Source organism: Mustela nivalis, assembly GCF_964662115.1.
Source record: "Mustela nivalis genome assembly, chromosome: 1".
Classification (NCBI taxonomy): Eukaryota; Metazoa; Chordata; class Mammalia; order Carnivora; family Mustelidae; genus Mustela; species Mustela nivalis.
The window spans coordinates 106341936-106359040 of record NC_139020.1 but is presented as its reverse complement, the minus strand read 5'-3'; the positions used below and the strand labels follow the sequence as shown (position 1 = coordinate 106359040).

The 17105-nt window shown below is 44.6% G+C and overlaps 1 protein-coding gene across 4 annotated transcripts; it reads left to right on the top strand.

Annotated features, from left to right (window-relative positions):
• The first annotated feature begins 40 nt into the window (after positions 1-40).
• CRYGS (crystallin gamma S) lies at positions 41-7329 on the top strand. 4 transcript variants are annotated; one of them, XM_082693964.1, is made up of 4 exons: positions 41-958; positions 1230-1294; positions 6266-6508; positions 6957-7329. In XM_082693964.1, the coding sequence occupies exons 2-4, from the start codon at positions 1274-1276 to the stop codon at positions 7227-7229; spliced, it is 537 nt and encodes a 178-aa protein (XP_082550090.1). In that variant the 5' UTR covers positions 41-958; positions 1230-1273; the 3' UTR covers positions 7230-7329. The 4 variants fall into 4 exon arrangements, with proteins under 4 accessions (XP_082550090.1, XP_082550088.1, XP_082550091.1 ...); XM_082693962.1 differs by having other exon boundaries at positions 41-1294; XM_082693965.1 differs by lacking the exons at positions 41-958; positions 1230-1294 and adding an exon at positions 1307-1452.
• The last annotated feature ends 9776 nt before the right edge of the window (positions 7330-17105 follow it).

Here is a 17105-nt window from a genome sequence, read left to right as displayed (position 1 = left end):
TCCTGTTTACCAAATTCAGGAAGATAAGCATATGACATTGTTTCTCAATAATCTTCCTAACAAGGCACATTTACCATTTTTTGAATTAACCATAATTTATGCTGGGAGAATCCCATTTGTAGGATGGTTTTATTCATAAAAACATGAGAAAGATGGACTTTTAAGAAGAGTGTACTTGACCAGGAAAATGAAAGTAGAGAAGGATTGACTTGTTTTTTTTTTAATTTACATAAAATGTAATCTCATTCCAAAAGTCAGATGTAATAGGTGCCAAGAAACGTCCCTGAACAGGTTCCCATTGAATATCATGGCAGAAAAATGCCACCAACCAGGCAGCAAGCTGAGCTTAGCTCAACCTTGGCGGGACTGTGATTCTCACAGTAGCTTTCTGTCCCTCATGCTACATTCTGTAGAGCCTTTCTTGTGGATCAGAACTTGTATGTCCTGAAAATTTTTCAAACTTAAAGAACAGTTGCAAGAATCTGAATCCCCACATATGCCTCGTCTAGCTTTAGCACTTACTAACATGCCATACATTCACTTTACCACTCGATATAAGTAGTATTTTTGCTCAGCAATTTGAGAGTAGGTTGTAGACATCTTAAACCTTTACTCCTATAGACATTAGCATGTATTTCCTAAAAATAAAGACATTCTCTTCTGTAGTTGTAGTACAAATTACTAAATTGACTAAATTCAGGAAATCTCACAATGGCATCATATACAGTCCGGATTAAAATTTTTGCTAATCCTCCCAGAAATGTCCTTTGTAGTGACATTTTCCAAACATAAGATCATGCATTGTGTTTAGTAGTCATTACATTTTGTTGCTTTGGAACATGTTACTTCTGTTCAGAATTGAGGGTGGCTTTTTTACTCTCCCGCAAGCTCTGTTGAAGAAAAAAGAAGACCCTGGGGATTTCAAGGTGGTGGCTTGCTAGAAAACCAAATTGCCCAGGTAAGGGGGACTTTTTTGTTTTTAACTTTGAAAACTTTGGCTGGGTTTTGGTGCCTTGACTCAGCAAAGTCTACAATACAGCAAGGCTTGGTAAGCATTAGAAGGGGTACTGAAGCTTTCCTTTATTTCATAATCCCAATTGTTTTTCTAGAAACCATCAATAGCCTCTAAATGACTGACTCAATTTTTGGATCCTATTCTCATGACTAAGCAAATGTTTGATTTGAAACCAGCCTAGTATAAATGTCTCTGTGCCTCCAACTCTCTGTAGCTATTCCGGATTCCAGCACTGGGGAAACCAGTCTATGCACCAAAATGTCTAAGTCTGGAACCAAGGTAAGTAACGGTCACACTCTGTAGCCTACCACTTTCTTTTTCCTTTGTACCTTTCTTTTCCAGTGTTTCCTTTCTTTCGGAATATTTCCTCTTTTCCAATGTACCTAAAGATACGTTGAAAGGAATGTGGAGAAAAGCTTTTGCTTCTTTACCTGGAGGTGAGTATGACAGTGGTTTTGAATGCTGCGACTGGGGGAGAGAAGATGAAGAAATGCTCATTATATTTTTTACTCTAACAGAATTCCCCAACAAGTTATTAAGGGTGTTTCTTTGTGTTGGGGGTGGGGGGTGATGTTCAATACTGTGCAGGTATATATCAGTTAAATATCATCATGATTTCTGCCTTGTGGCAACCAATTTCCCCAGAAATAGGACCTGCTAATAATAGGTGTAGTAGAAAACTTTTAGTATTTAGTTAAAAACTGCTCTGTAAGGGGTGTCTGGTTGGTTTAGTCAGAAGAGCATGTAGCTCTTGATCTCAGAGTTTTACGTTTGAGTGAGGCCCATGTTGGGTGTAGAGATTACTTAAAATCTTTTTAAAAAATTGCTCTATAAAAGTTAGCCTCAACCAGTAATGTTCTAAAAAATCCATCAAGTGAATTAAATCCTACATATCCACTTCATTCGAGCAGCTACTCTTACCAATTTCCTGAAATAAAGTGCTTACTTATATTAGGAAAATTGCCTCTCAAATACTTGATTTACAGTTGTTGGTCTGGAAATTGATCTCTTACACGTGCTTTAGGAGTGAAGGGATCTATGCCTGATTTCCTCACCACCCTCACCACCCCCACCAATTCTTTACTTTGAAAAGTTTCAAACTCATTAAATCTGAAAAGAATAAGAAAGAAATGTTGAATAAATACTTCCATATCCCTCACTTATATTCTTCAGTTGTTAGCATTTTGCTATATATTGGGTCTCTGTCTCTCTCTCTGTACTAAAGCATTTGGCAGTAAATAGACAATTATTTTGCTGTATTTAAGCATGTATCTCCAATAAACATACTATCATTATCTTGTCCCCCAAATTTACAATAAATACAATACCTAATATTCGGACCATATTCAAATTTCCCCCACTTGCTTCCCTAAATGTGCTTCATGGCTGGCTTTCACCCCGATACAGGATTCAGTCAAGGATCATGCATTACCCTTGGTTGCCATGTTCCTTTAACCATTTTTTCCTTTAGCCTCTTTTATATGGATCAGTCACCCTACCTTTTTGTTGTTGTTTGAGACATTAACATTTTTCAAAGGCCAGAACAGGTGCCTTGTAGAAAGTCCTGAAATTTGCATTTGTCTGATTGTTTCCTCATGTTTAGATTCAGACTAACCATCTTTGGCCAGAAAGTTACATAGGCAATATCAAGTATTTCCCATCACATCATATCAGGAGGCACCTGTTAACTTCTTCCAGAATTGGTAGTGCCTGATTTTTTTTTTTCCACTTGGAAAATAAAACTAATAATGATACTTGTCATCTAGAAGATTTCAGGAGAAAAATGAGACAGTGTCTATAGTGCTCTGAGGCTCTTCAAAGTATGCCATGAAAATCCCACTGAGAAGAATTGTAAATCCTTAGATGAGTATCCGTGTGACTTGAGGAAAGACTGTTACAGAACCCTCTTTGGGGCGCCTGGGTGGCTCAGCCAGTTAAGTGTCTGCCTTTGGCTCCAGTCATGATTCTGGGGTCCTGAGATCAAACCCCATGCTGGGCTCCCTGCTTAGTGCGGAGTCTCCCTGTCCCTCTTCCTCTGCCCGCCCCCCGCCCCTGCTTATTTGATCTTTCTCTTTTTCTTTCTCTTAAATAAATAGCAAAATCTTAAAACAGAAAACCCTCCTAGATGAAAATACCCCTGCTTTCAAAGATTTCCAGAGCAGTAATAATGTGCTTTCTTACTTCTTACAGCTGCGTTGTTCACAGTGGTTAGCTAACTTGCTTGCTAGACCAAAAGAGCAAGTTAATCTCTTTCTCTATTGCTTCTCCCTTTCCCTCTATCTTACTAGCAATCTAATCAGAGTTATGGGCTTGGCAAAAACAACGCATTTTACTAAATTTGGTTTTGTTACCTGGAATACTCAACATTTTTCTTTCTGCTATATTGGATTAATGGGCTATTTTTTTTCAAAAACTAAATGAAAATAAGAGGAATTTTGTAATAATTTCTAGGCAGTCTCCAGCAGTATTTCTTAGTCCTCTCTACAGATTTTTTTGTCCAAGAATCTCAGCTCACTATAGAGTAGATTTCTTGGTCCTTCTGCAAATGGAAATTGAGTAGAAGTACAACATTCTCTGGGCTCTGAGATTTGGAAGGTCTCCCACTGAAAGGAGAGCTTGATTCATGGAGCTCAGTCTCTGTGGCAACACAGTACTTTGTTTCAACCTTGGGATGGTTGGCTAGTCTGCTGAAAGGGTGGCCAGCAAGGGGACCTTATAGAACATTGTGTATATTTCCACTTCTCAGATTCAGATGTCAGCCAGGCAAATGTACATAGGGCACCAAGTGTGGGAAACATTCAAGTAAAAAAGATACTAACTTTTTTGCCTATAGCGTATCCCTTGCAAAGCTTCTTTTTTGTTGTTGACTAATTGACCAAAAACCAAAAGTAAATTAAATTAAAGTTAAATTAAGGAGTTTAGAATCTATTCATTCTTAGTGAAGTTACCTTGGTTTTCCTAAACATCTTTCCACAGGCTTTGGGGAAAGCTTCCCAGACTCAGAATCAGTCTCGTTCCATTACTAGGAGAGTAAATGGTGTCTGTGAAACCGAGCTAGCTGTACAGCAGGGGAAGACAGCAAAAGGAGAGAAGATAAAATGAATCACAAGTCACTGACCAGGACTTTTGCACAGCAGTCCACTCACTTGCCTGCAACGGACTTGTCACTAGCTATTGACCTTAGGCGAGTCATTTAACTTCTTCATCTGTAGCCACAGTAGCAAAGTCTATTGGCAATTATGAACCCGATTAAACTAAGTGCTTTATTGGTATTACCCCTTCTCAGAACAGCCCTCTGGAGTGCATATTGTTATCCAGGTTTACAAATGAAGAGCCTGAGCTTTGAAGAGTGGTTCAGTGGCCTATCCAAGGTCACAGAGATAGTGACTAGCGGGTGCTGCAATTTTGTTTTCATCTGAGACTGAGACGCCATGTATCTCTCAGTCTGCTATGCTGAAGTGCGAAATGGAGGTGGAAGAGAAATTTTGGAGAGGACGAAAGGAAATGGAGTCGATGATTTAGGGGTGAGAAGGGGTCGGGAAGCTCATAAGGAACAGAAAACAAGAGGGGAGAGAGACTGGAAGGGTAGATTAAGGTGGCAGGCAATACCCATCAGTAGCCTATGATCTAGAAAGTCTCTCCTGGGGTAGAAAACACTGAGGTTTTATGGCCTTTTGAAAGTCATTCTTGGTTTCTGACTTTCCATCATTCCTTACATCTCATCAGTCACCAAATCCCCGGTTCCATTTGACTGTTTGTTCCCTCCGTGTCATCAGCTAGCAGTTGCCATTGGCTGGCCTGCACCACCTCCACCACACTCACAGCAACCACCTGCTTCCATGCACTCCAACCAAAGGGATTCTAGCATGGCATCCGTTATTTCTGGATACTTCACCACATACTCTATATGCGCCAAGCTTGAACTACTTGTTCCTGTGGTGGGCCATGCTCCTTTATTCCTTGTGGGCAATCCTTTTTTCTCTTCCCCCAGATACCCCTCCTTGTCCTTCAATCTTCACCTCAAAGATCCTCTCAAGACTACCTGTCTCTACTCCTTTCCTATGAAATGCTTGACCTGGTTTTCTTTTTCTAAACTGATAACGCCAATTAGCCACGAGGTGGCAGCATAACGCTAGGGAATTAACTGCTTGACTCGACACCTGTTCTTTCCGTTTCGATTGTAAACTAACATTTATCTTGGATTGTGGAACTGTAGAACAAGAAGGGGCAAACTCTACGGTCCATTTGGCCTGGTGGTTTTCAGAAGCTGCGTTAAGAAGCCCCAGGAGCGCCTAGGAATTCTATTTCCTACTGCAAACAGGAACGTTTTATTTTTACACCCAGACCTTTAATCTAGTGTAGTCCTTCATCTGACAAGTGGGAAGCAGGAGCCCAGAGAGGCAGCTTGCCTGAGCTAGTGAGTCCGACTGCAGAGATGCAGCTCAAGATCCCAGGTTTATAATTTCCCAGTTCTCAGAGCTGCACACTGCTGTGCCGTCAGAGGTCTCAGGCTTACCCCACAGGTTGTGGGGCAAACTTGGGAAAGAGTTTGAGGAAAAGAACATTCTTGACTTGCCATTTTGTTGCCTTGTAACTACTCTGTTGTAAATAATAACAGAGCATAAAATATTGTAACTTGTAACTACTCTGTTATAAATTAATAACAGAGCATAAAATATTGTCATGCATATGCTCTATATCAATCTGAAATAAGCTCCCTAAAGCTAAGGTCTGTTTTACTTTTCTCTGTGTATCTTCGTATCACCTAGAGTGAATGTCTGCATTTGGAACTCTCTCATCTTCATGCAACACTGATTGAGGGTTTGTCCAGTGGTGGGTGCAGGGGTCCATAGCTTAAAGAAGGCTTGGTCCTTGCCCCTGGAAAAAGTTTAGTAAGAGTCTGAGGGGAGAGAGATATGTAAGTGGATAATTTATTTTTTTATGCGATGAGTACTGTGAGTTAGGGGAACAAAGAGGAGGAAGCCATGAATTTGGGTCTGGCTTATCTTAGGGCACTCTTTTATTTTGCTTCATTTTAAGCCTTCAGAAAGTTTTCCTTCCTGTTGTTGACAGCTAAAGTCGTCTGCCAGAAGGTAGGTGTTGGGAGGTGAGGTAGAACTCCGTATTTCCTCCTCAACATCAAAGAGAAAGGAAATTTCCAAAGTGGGGACTATGTTCTTGGTCTTTAGTTTTTTAGGAATAAAGCCGCCCAACTCCCCAGTTCCTCTCTTTATTTGCCTCACACTTCAGATCACTTTCTATGAGGACAAGCACTTTCAAGGCCGCCACTATGACTGTGATTGCGACTGCGCCGATTTCCACATGTACCTGAGTCGCTGCAACTCCATTCGAGTGGAGGGAGGCACCTGGGCCGTGTACGAAAGGCCCAACTTCGCAGGCTACATGTACATCCTGCCCCGGGGCGAGTACCCCGAGTACCAGCACTGGATGGGCCTCAACGACCGCCTCAGCTCCTGCCGAGCTGTTCACCTGGTGAGACTGGCCCGCACCACCCCGCCTGCTCGCTCACCAGCTCCCCTGCTGCAGCTCTTTCCGTCTCTTTTGCCCCTGCTACCCACCCTTCCTTTTTTTTTTTTTTTTTTAACATTCATGTGGAAGCATTTTCTTAACATTTTCCTACCCTTTAATGGCATGTTTTCTTCTGTTGGCTGCTGAGGCTTGCATAAAACCTAGGGTCAGTTCATCACAAGACTGAGTACATGAATTATTTCCAGAACACTCTCTCTACCTCCTAAGTACTTTAAGGCATCAAATTTTTCTCACTGAAGGTCAGCTGTTTCAGTCAGTATGCAGTGGGGATGGGAGATCAGACCCTCTGGCTTTCAAGATGGTGGGCTCCCAACCACGCTGTTCTCGGAGTTCTTGACGTGTTGGTGATTTCCATAATCATCGTAGTTTATTTCCTCCTGTGTTTTTCCAGTCTAGTGGAGGCCAGTATAAGATTCAGATCTTCGAGAAAGGAGATTTTAATGGTCAGATGTACGAAACCACTGAAGATTGCCCTTCCATCATGGAGCAGTTTCACATGCGAGAGGTGCACTCCAGTAAGGTGCTGGATGGCGTCTGGATTTTCTACGAGCTACCCAACTACCGCGGCAGGCAGTACCTCCTGGACAAGAAGGAGTACCGGAAGCCCATCGATTGGGGTGCAGCTTCCCCAGCTGTGCAGTCTTTTCGCCGCATTGTGGAGTAATGACGTGGAGGGGGCCAAAAGCTTCTCCCGGGGGGCCACTTGCTGGCCAGCCTTGTCACCCAAATAGGCATCATAAATAAAACAATTGGCATGCATTCCACTGTTGACTATAATGCCTCTCCTTAAACAGTCTTAGGGACCAGTAAAACAGTGCCCACTGCTGTGGGCAGTTACACAAAGCCACTCATCCTTCAGATGGCCAGTCTATAACTTTGTGCCAAACAGAATAGCACCTCATTGGAAGGTGAGAAAATCATACTGTCCTGTGGTGGTTCTCATCCCTTGAGTCTGGTATAGATTCAGCAGGTACAATAATAATAGTTACTGCCTCTTGAGTGCCTTCATTATTCCATTTTCTCTTTACAACCCTGTAGGAGAGGTGGATTCTTTGCATTTTACAAATAAGTAAACAGAGGCTTAGAGAAACTAAAAACTTGCCCAAGTTCACCAGCTGGTGATCGGAGGAACGAGATCCAGGATATTTGTTTCCATAGCCCCTGTTCTTTTCCCTTCATTTCCAGCTCATTCATTCAACACCTGAGGGCTGGGGGTTTATGTGCATAATGGAAGTACGAGACCCTGAGAAATTTAAGAGGTGGAAAGTGCAGGGTCCCCAGAAGTTCTCATGGAGGAGACAGAATACCTACCAAGCATGGACAGTGAGGGGTGCCTGGGTGGCTCAGTTGTTAGACATCTGCCTTTGGCTCAGGTCATGATCCCAGGGTCCTGGGATCGAGCCCCACAGCCGGCTCCCTGCTCAGCAGGAAGCCTGTTTCTTCCTCTCCCTCTGCTGCTCCCCGTGCTGTGCTCTGTCAAATAAATAAATAAAATATTTAAAAAAAAAAAAAAAGAATGGACAGTGAAAACAGCCATTATTTGGGAAAACGGTGGAGCCATAAGTCACCTGAAGGCCTTTGTTTAAGATTCAGAAGTTGCTGGGTCAGTGACCTCTCAACTTTAAGCTCAGTCTTTCTGTAAAAAGCACATATCAATTTGTCCCAACTTTACGACAATTGAAATGGAGTTTTACTGAGTTTTACTCACTTTGAGCAACCCCTGAGATTTTTCTCTGTTTAATCTTGATGAAGAGGAGAATGGTGAAGGAAACCCAGTGTCATTAGGAATACTTAGCATCTGAGTCAACCTGGGAATGTTCTGGATCAGTCTGTCTTTTAAGAGAGAGGGCAGAGCCCAGGTCTCCTAGGAGTTTTTCCGGAGAAGGACAAATTGGAACTGCTAAGGATATTGCCTTTGTGTGCATCTGTCCATACACTAGTGTGCTGTGCCTTCTCTCTCCCAAATATTTTTATTTATTTTGTTAACTTCCCCTGCCTTTTGTCATTTTGTTGGTTTTGAGTGAGGGACCTTGAGAGATTTGAGTAAAAGTAAGGGAGGGAGACAGAATGAACCATAAACGAAGAATGGGAGGCCACCCACTGAGCCACAAAGAGCTCTGGGCCTCACCACCCTACCATGAAGAGCACTTGCTTTATCTCCAAAATGGGGGCGTTAAACCAAAGGCTCACTCAATCCCACTGAACGTAAATATCCTAATTCCTCGGAGGTCAGGAGGAGGGTGCAGAAAAGCTAGCTGATGACTGAAGACTCCTGACACTTTCAGCAGCACAATTTCTGGAACTGACCTTGGAGATCTTGTACCTCCTTTTCTGCAGAAGAAACTGAGGCCGTGGTAACCGTGCACTAGGGCCAGCCTCTGCTCTCCTATCAACTGTTGCCATGTTCTGGGCCCTGGGAAGTCGGTCACGGTCTGTTCAAAACAACCAGAAACCCAGTGCTGGCAGCAGGATAGGAAAACAAGTGTCAGGATGACTTACTCCAGTCTCGGAGAAGCAGAAGGGGATGGCTTTTGACAGATAAACTAGAATCATCATTTAGGGATGTTACATGCCTCTGGGTTCATGCCCCAATCCAGAAAGGGATGGCCACCATTCTTCCCGGCTATAGGCACATCAATCAACTTGCACTTAACAAACATTTTACTTGCAATTGATATTTGAGGTCAAAACCCCTTTATGTCCTTATCTATCGATCAGTCCCAGTTCTGGTAGAACATTCTGCTGTTGCAGCACAAGCCAGTGTCCCACCTGTCATGCACACCAGAATAGCACCCGGGGTTGTTATTTAGAATTATTATCTCCCTCTAGCTTTTATTGTTTTATCTCTCTGAAATGGGAGATCTCAAGAAAATAAGGCCATTTAGACCATTTTAGCCCTTTCATTCTCTAGCATTCCTCTGAGACAAGTCTTTGAATATTTCCCAAATATAGAACATGCTTCCTCAAAATGCAGCATCTGGGGCTCCTAGTTCAGGCCTCCAGGGTAGGGCTGCCAGATTGAATGTGGGACAGTATTATTAGTAAATCACAAGTACTGGGACATAACTAACTATAGACACAGCATAAGTATATCCCAAGTACTGCATGGGACATATTTACATGAAAAGGGATTTGTCATTTGTCTGAAACAAATTTAACTGCACATTCTGTATTTTTATTTGCTGAATCAGTCAACCCAATACTTGAAGGGCAAGTCAAGCTGCACATGAGTGATAGGAAGCGGTGGCACAGGCTCTGGAAAATGGAGACACACATCCCACAGCAGGGGCACTGAAATCCAATTTTTCAGAAATGCTGTGAACCAACACAGTGTGTCTGCAGCCGGATTGAGCCTAGGGACCACCAGTTCCCAATCTTGGCCTCTTGGAGAGCTCTGAGGATCAGAAAACAGTGCTTACACTGAGTCACAACCTGCTCCTTGTAACTCTGAACCTGCTTTCCTTCCAGTTCTCAATCCCAAGAGAGTCCTCGAGGTATTTCAAGATCCCTCCTGCAGGTCCCCACACTCTCATATCTAAGCTGAACAATTCCTGTCCTTGCCACTGCTTCTCTCTGTGAGTGGCTGGAACCCACACTTTTCATTCTGGTGCTTCTCTTCTGTGCTGGTGGAAGCTGGATCTTTTCCCCACTGACCAGACTACATCTGGAGGATCGTGTCCAGGTCTTTCCTCTTCCTTTCTCAGATAGGCCCTGTCCTTGACTTACGCTCAGCTCTCCGGAGGCCCTCCCATCAGCCTTGATACAGGCCTGGGCAGCCTTTTCTAAGAACTGGCATTCCGGCTCCCAGGCTAGAGAGTTCCTTTCCTCCCTGGAGAGTGAGAGAGAAATGGATTGAAATCCCCCCACTTCCACATGGGAGCTCTAAGTCCATTAATATGGATAACTTCAACTTCCTTACCTGTAGCGCAGAGAGAACATGCATTAAAAACACAGTCTGTGTGGCCACTGCTCGTGCTCACGGTAGTTGTGGTCTATAAAGACTGAGCCCTGGACAGCAGAGAGAACTTTCTGGAGAAAAAACAGGGTTAGGAGCCCGGGAACTTCTGGTCACAGTGTTTTTGTCAGCAGATCACTACTTAACCTTTATTTTATGTGTGTTTCAGTTCAAAGACACCTAATTTGATGTAGATTGTCGATGCCTTAGCATCCAGGCCCGAATGAAGATTAATAAACAGCTTCTCTCCGCGGGGCAGAGAGAAGGGCAGCTTTCTGAGGGAAGACCAGACGGCATGTCATGGGAAATCACCAACCAAGAGGGAGACCAGGCAGAAAACACAGCGTTGTGTAGACGGCAATAAAACCAAACCAAACCAAAACACTTGTTGAAGGAGGAGAGCTGAAACCAGAAGGCTTTGTTTGGCCTCAGCTGAGAACACAAGCCCAGAGTGACTCAAATTTTTTGCTGCCTGGCTCATGTCCTTGAATGTCCTCTGAAGTACCATGAGGAGTGATTTTGGAAGTAACAGTAAATTTTAGTGAGTGGGCAAATTCCTAAATCCAGAACTTGTACTTTACCATTATGGTTGGCCTGTTACTACCGTTTTCTTAGTAGTATTTAAGTACCTCTGTTACCAAATTGTTTGGGGCTTTTTGCTTTGTGTTTTACTTGTCTAGCTTTTTTAATTCCTCTTTCTATCTTCCAGTTGTTTTCAGAAAAGCATCTCTGCATTTTTGGCAGATGTTTCGAGCTGGGAAAGCATACATCGGAACCATCCAACCCATCCCACTGTCTTGAAATCGAGCAAAGTTTCTATGGGAGCCTGGCCTCCTCTTCACTCTCTCATTTGCCTCACTCCCCCCAGCTTCCAAGGGCAGCAAGAGTTGTCCCTAGAGCTCCCACAAATCGTGCTGCTTTCTAACTTCCCTCTTATTTGGGGACATGACAGGGGGCAGCAAATCCCCAAATCCCCCATCCAGCTGACCAGCCTGCGGTCTGCACAGGAGAAGAGAAGGATCCCTGTGGGTGGGTGTAACTTCAATGCAAGGCGAACCTCTCTGTCCACAGACAGGCACTGCCCACCTCTTCCTCTTCTCTCAAGCCCCCTGCATCAAAATCGGGCAATGTTAGAACTGGAGGAAAGTTTTGGGGGCTTTCCTATATACCCCAACAACTTGGTAAGATGGGACTTACTAACCCCAGGTTACAGACAGGGAACCAGAGCCAAGATGGGCTAAAGATGTTGTCCAAGGTCGCTGGCTCCAAAGCCCTTGCTCCTTCCATGGCTCCACATGGCTTCTGTTTCTCTGTCTGCACAAATCAGAACCACTGTAGGACACATGAGAGTCCAAGGGAGTCGTGCAATTCTAGTCACAGCATGGGCGAGTTCTCTCGAGTAGCTCTATTGAGTTATAATCCACATGCCCTACAAGGCACTGTTGAAAGTGTAGGACTCACTGGATTTCAGTATATTCAGAGTACTGTGCAACCATCACCACAGCCCATTAGAGAACATTTCCATTATCTCAGAAAGAAGCCCTATACCCTTTAGGGATGACCACCTTATCTCCCTGTTTCCCCACGAATCCACTTTCTGCATCTATATATTTACTTATTATATAATAATTCCCTTATTTTATATATTCACATGTAATTACTTCTATGTCAGTATTTACATATACATACTTATTCTAGACATTTTCATGTAGACAAAACCATATATTCTATGGTCCTTTGTGTCTGGGTTCTTTCTTTCTTTCTTTTTTTTTAGGATTTTATTTATTTATTTGAGAGAGAGAGAGCAAGAGCTGGTGAAAGGCAGAGGGAGAGGGAGAAGCAGGCTTGCCGCTGAGCAGGGAACCTGACATGGGACGCGATCTCAGGACTGTAGGATCATGACCTGAGCCGAAGGCAGAGGCTTCACTGACTAAGCCACCCAGGCGCCCCGGCTTCTCTAATTTAGCAGAATGTTCCCTAGGACCGTCCATGGTGTAGTATCAGTGCTTCGTTCCTTTTTGTGGCCAAATCCTAATTCTGCCATATGGATGCTTTACATCTGGTTTACCCATTCACCACTTGATGGACATTTGAGTTGTTTCTACCATTTGACTGTTGCCATAAACATTTATATTCAAGTTGGCATGTAGACATAGATGTCCTTTTTCTTGAGTATATAGCTAGGAGCACAATGGCAGGGGGCACACGCTCTTTCTTCTTAAATGCTGTCGTCCTGTGGGGTCTTGACACCACACGTACCTAGTTTCAATTCGGACGCTCCTGTTTTCTAGACGTAGTGTTTCGGGCAAACACACCTCTCCTAGGCTGAACCTTCTTATATAAATAAATAGAGGTACAATTACACCTCCCTCCCAGTGGTTTTGTTGGCATTGTTGCCAGCATAATATTTTGTGGGCATTCTAAGAAGAATTCTTAGCCCGGTGAACAACCTAAAGGAGCAGGTGTTCAATAAAAGCAGCTATTTTAAAATCTCCCAAGGATGGGATCCCTGTAGAAGGGGGCTTAAGAAGAGTTGGTGGGGGAAGTTTGGGAACCCCATGGGCCAGTGGTGTGTCCAGCCCTTCCCTGCCTTAATGATCAATGACTTAGGTGCCTGCCCCCTGTAACTGTGAGGTCCCGCTTGCTTGGCCAGCTGGTGGAGGCCAGAAAGGGGGAGAGCAGAGGGAGGCAATGGTCGGAGCTGCAGGCGAGCAGAGCTCCGTGCAGTGCAGCCGACGGGAGCGGGTCCTTGCACAGAAAGGGGAACTTGGCCTCCCTCGCTTCAGTCCTGCCAGGGCTTGGGCTGTCCTCTTGGTCCTCCCTTATCTCTGCTAAACGATCTCATTTCCTTTCCCTTTGGTGTGATAGTTTCTCATTTCCCCAGCACCAGTGTGGCCCGTTTTGAGTCAGCGACCATAGAGGCTCAGCTGCCTGGGTGAGTGGTTCTGGAATTGATTAGCTCTGGGGGAAATCCTGCCAGCACTTTGCCTCTTAGGAGCACAGCCATTTGTTCCCATTGTTTGCGCCCCACCTCCCTGAACAGGCCCCATTAGCCTGTTCACTGACCCGTGGGGCCAGACAATGGCGGGCCAGGCTGGAGTGCTGACCCCCACGGTTTCTCAGTGCGCACTGGGGTTGGAGCCCAGCGCACGCTAAGCTGGGGAACCCTGACCAGCCCGGTGCTCCAGGATCCGGAACTCAGCACAGAACGCCTGGAACCTCTAGATGGTGCTCCTGTAAGCAGGAGGAAGGGAAAGGGGGCTGCCTACACGTTGGTTATAAACCAGAAAGAAAAACATCCCAGCACAAACAAGCTTTCAGGGTCTCCTGTAAAGGCCGGGGCCCTTGCCATTGCGAGGGAGTCACATTTTCGTCTCCGGCTGCCTGTGAACTCACAGCTCCCACAGGCTCGCATTGTTGCATAGTTTATGAAGCCATTTCCCATCTGCCTCTGCCCCTCACCACAGAAAAGGAAGAGCGTTCTTGTCATTCCCATTTGACAGAGGAGTAAATTGAGTCACTGAAAGGTTACGTGACTTCAGGGGGTGATTATAGATTTCCTAGACCCCCAGAGTCAAGAACAGACCTTTGGTGTAATAGGTGTTCATGCCGAAAGTCATACCTATGACAGGATGATTTTTAAAAAGCCGTTGCCCTCATTTTTATCATAAGTATAAGCCATACTTTCAAAGGAAGTGGCTCCTAGGATTTTATGATATTTAGTGAAATATAAAACTGGGAGGAATGTGTGAGCATTTGCAAGCCCACATCAGAGAGACAAATGGAAATGTGCCATGCTGAGGCGCCTGGTGGCTCAGTGGGTTAAGCCTCTGCCTTTGGCTCAGGTCATGATCTCGGGGTCCAGGGATCGAGCCCCACATCAGGCTCTCTGCTCAGTGGGGAGCCTGCTTCCCCCTCTCTCTCTGCTTGCCTCTCTGCCTATTTGGGATCTCTGTCTGTCAAATAAATAAAATATTAAAGAAAGAAAGAAAGAAATGCACCATGTTAATCAGTTGTTTTGTATTATTTTCTACCCTTCTACTCTCCATTTTTCTGATTTTCAGTTGGGCCCTGCCACAGTGAAAACACCCTCATGGCAAATCCGTGAAACAAAATGGAGGTGCGATGGCCTGTCAGGTATACTTTCTTATAAGCAAATCCAACCTATGAAAAATTGCAAATTTGCAAAATGAGTAAATGAGGGGGAGAACAGTCATTTAAAAAAGACTACCTACAGAACGCTTGAGAAAAAAAAAAAAAACATTTAAATTTCAACAAAAACTCAACATTCACAGAAGGTTTACTATTAAAGGGTTGTGTGGGGGGTGCCTGGCTGGCTCAGTGGGAAAAGCGTGTGACTCTTGATCTTGGCACCACGTTGGTGCCAAAAATAAATAAACAACAAACTTAAAAAGAGTTGTGTGTTAAGTGAGAGAGAAGTTGCTGGGTGGTGGAAATTGAGGCATCTTTTGAAAGGTGATGTTCTCAGTCTATGATGTTCTCCTGTTGTTCGTAGGCCCTGGAAAGGTGACCTTCTCCCTGCCTGGGGCCTGATCTTAGGAGGATCCTACATCTCACAGACGGCAAAATACGAAAATGTTTTCTCTTTAAATCTCTGTCTCTGTCTGTCTGTCAGTCTCTGATTTGGTAACTGAGTGAAGAGTAAGTATAGGAGAGGGTCGCTTGGGTTGAAATGGACCCCCCACCAGGGAAGAGGGAGAAAATCACAACCTCTGTCCTGGAAAGCCAGAGAAAGATGAGCTCCATGATTTATTTATTTACTTATTTAGGGGATTAGCTTTTATTCAGGTATAATTTATAAACTATAGAACTAAACAACTATATACCTATATAAACTATACAACATAATATATAAATATACAAACTTTATTCAGGGATAATTTATAAACTATATAACAACTATACAATTCAGGTATAATTTATCAACTATAATTTATAAACTATACACTTTTTAAAGTGTTTGGTTTGGTGAGATTTGGCAAATGTATACAGTTGGTAACCACCAACACAATCAAGCCATAGAGCATTTTTATCCCCCAGTTCCCTTCTGTCCCTTGGCAGTTTATCCCCTCCCACTGCCCCTGGCTGGCCACCACTGGTCTGCCACCCCTCCCTGCAGCTTGCCTTTTCCAGAACGTCTTCTAGGTAGGATGGTGCGGTACGTACGCAGCCTTCTGCGTGTCTGGCTTCTCTCACTTAACACAATGCTTTGGACTGCTTTATGGGTTGTTTTTTACACGTCGTTACAGATATTGGTAGTTTATTCTCATTACTGGGTAGTGTTCTATTGTCTGAATGTAGCACATTTTGTTTTACCATTTACCAGCAGAAAGAGACTGGGCTGTTTCCAGAACAGCCTGCTTTGTTTATAATTGCTTCAAATTATGCAAGGTGGGGATCTAGCCAGAGAAATTTCCACAGGATAACTCTGCTCTTTCCCTTCTCTCGACTCGGGTGATATAGTATTGGGAGGTGCTTAGAACTGCCTGGAAATCCTGAGTTGGCAAAATGGCACTGAGGGAGGGGTACATGCCTGTCGAGGCTTCCTGGGGACCTTGATTGTGTCACTGTCTGTCCCGAGTTCAGAGGGTCTCGTCAGAGCTGGCCTGGACTGGCCTGGCCTGAGCCAGCAGGTCTGAGTCACGCCCAGGTTTCCAGGTGGCTTGCGGGAGGTGGGAACGGGGGGGGGGGGGAGGCTTGGGGAGCACTCAGCTCAGCTCTGTTAGCCTCTGGGATGCAAGGGTGACGACTGGGAAGATGGTTCAAGAGCCTGGCTGGGAATGCAGGCCAGTTATGGGAATAGCTTAATTTATAGTTTCTAAATATTTGGACATCTGGTGTATATGCCTTCATTTATACTCTTGCTCAGGCCTGCAAAGGTTATGGAGGGCAGGTTCCTGGTTCTAACTGGGGAGGGCATCTGCGAGCTTCTTCTTGCACTCTGGTAACAAACCCTATTAGCCTCAGTGGCCCTCTAGTGGTTCAGGGAATAAATTCTGTATCCGAAAGCACCTGCTTTGCTCCCAGAGGGTAGCTTCTGTGCTGGGAGAATCTTACCTCATTATTCCATCTGGTTCCCTGACTGACAGCAGCTGTCAGGCCAGGAGAAAACAATCCGTGCCTGGCAGTTCTTCTCTGTGTCCCCAGTCTACAACCTCACACAGCCACCCCCATGGCAGCTGTTTCTTTCTCTCAGCCCCTGAACAGCCCCCACTCAAAGTCCTGGTCTCTACAGATACCTCTGCCTCAGACTCAGTGGGGACAAGAAGGACCAGAAGGCCAGCATGTACTCAGCCTCCAGCCTGCTTCCAGCACCCTTGTTTCTGTCTCAGAAATGTAAGGTTCCCCGACATCTCTTTCTGAGCCCTCTTCACTCCCAATTTGGACGGCTTCAGTTTCTCCTCCCTCCCTCTGCAGGAGTCTCACGTCTATGTCCCCTGAGCCTGAGAACCAAGTTGCCATCTTTTCCTCACGTGCCCTCTCTTCCCTCATGTCCAGTTGGATTTTGTAACCAGACTAACCTCCAAGCATTCACCAAAGCCTTCCTTCTGCTCCACCTCCCTG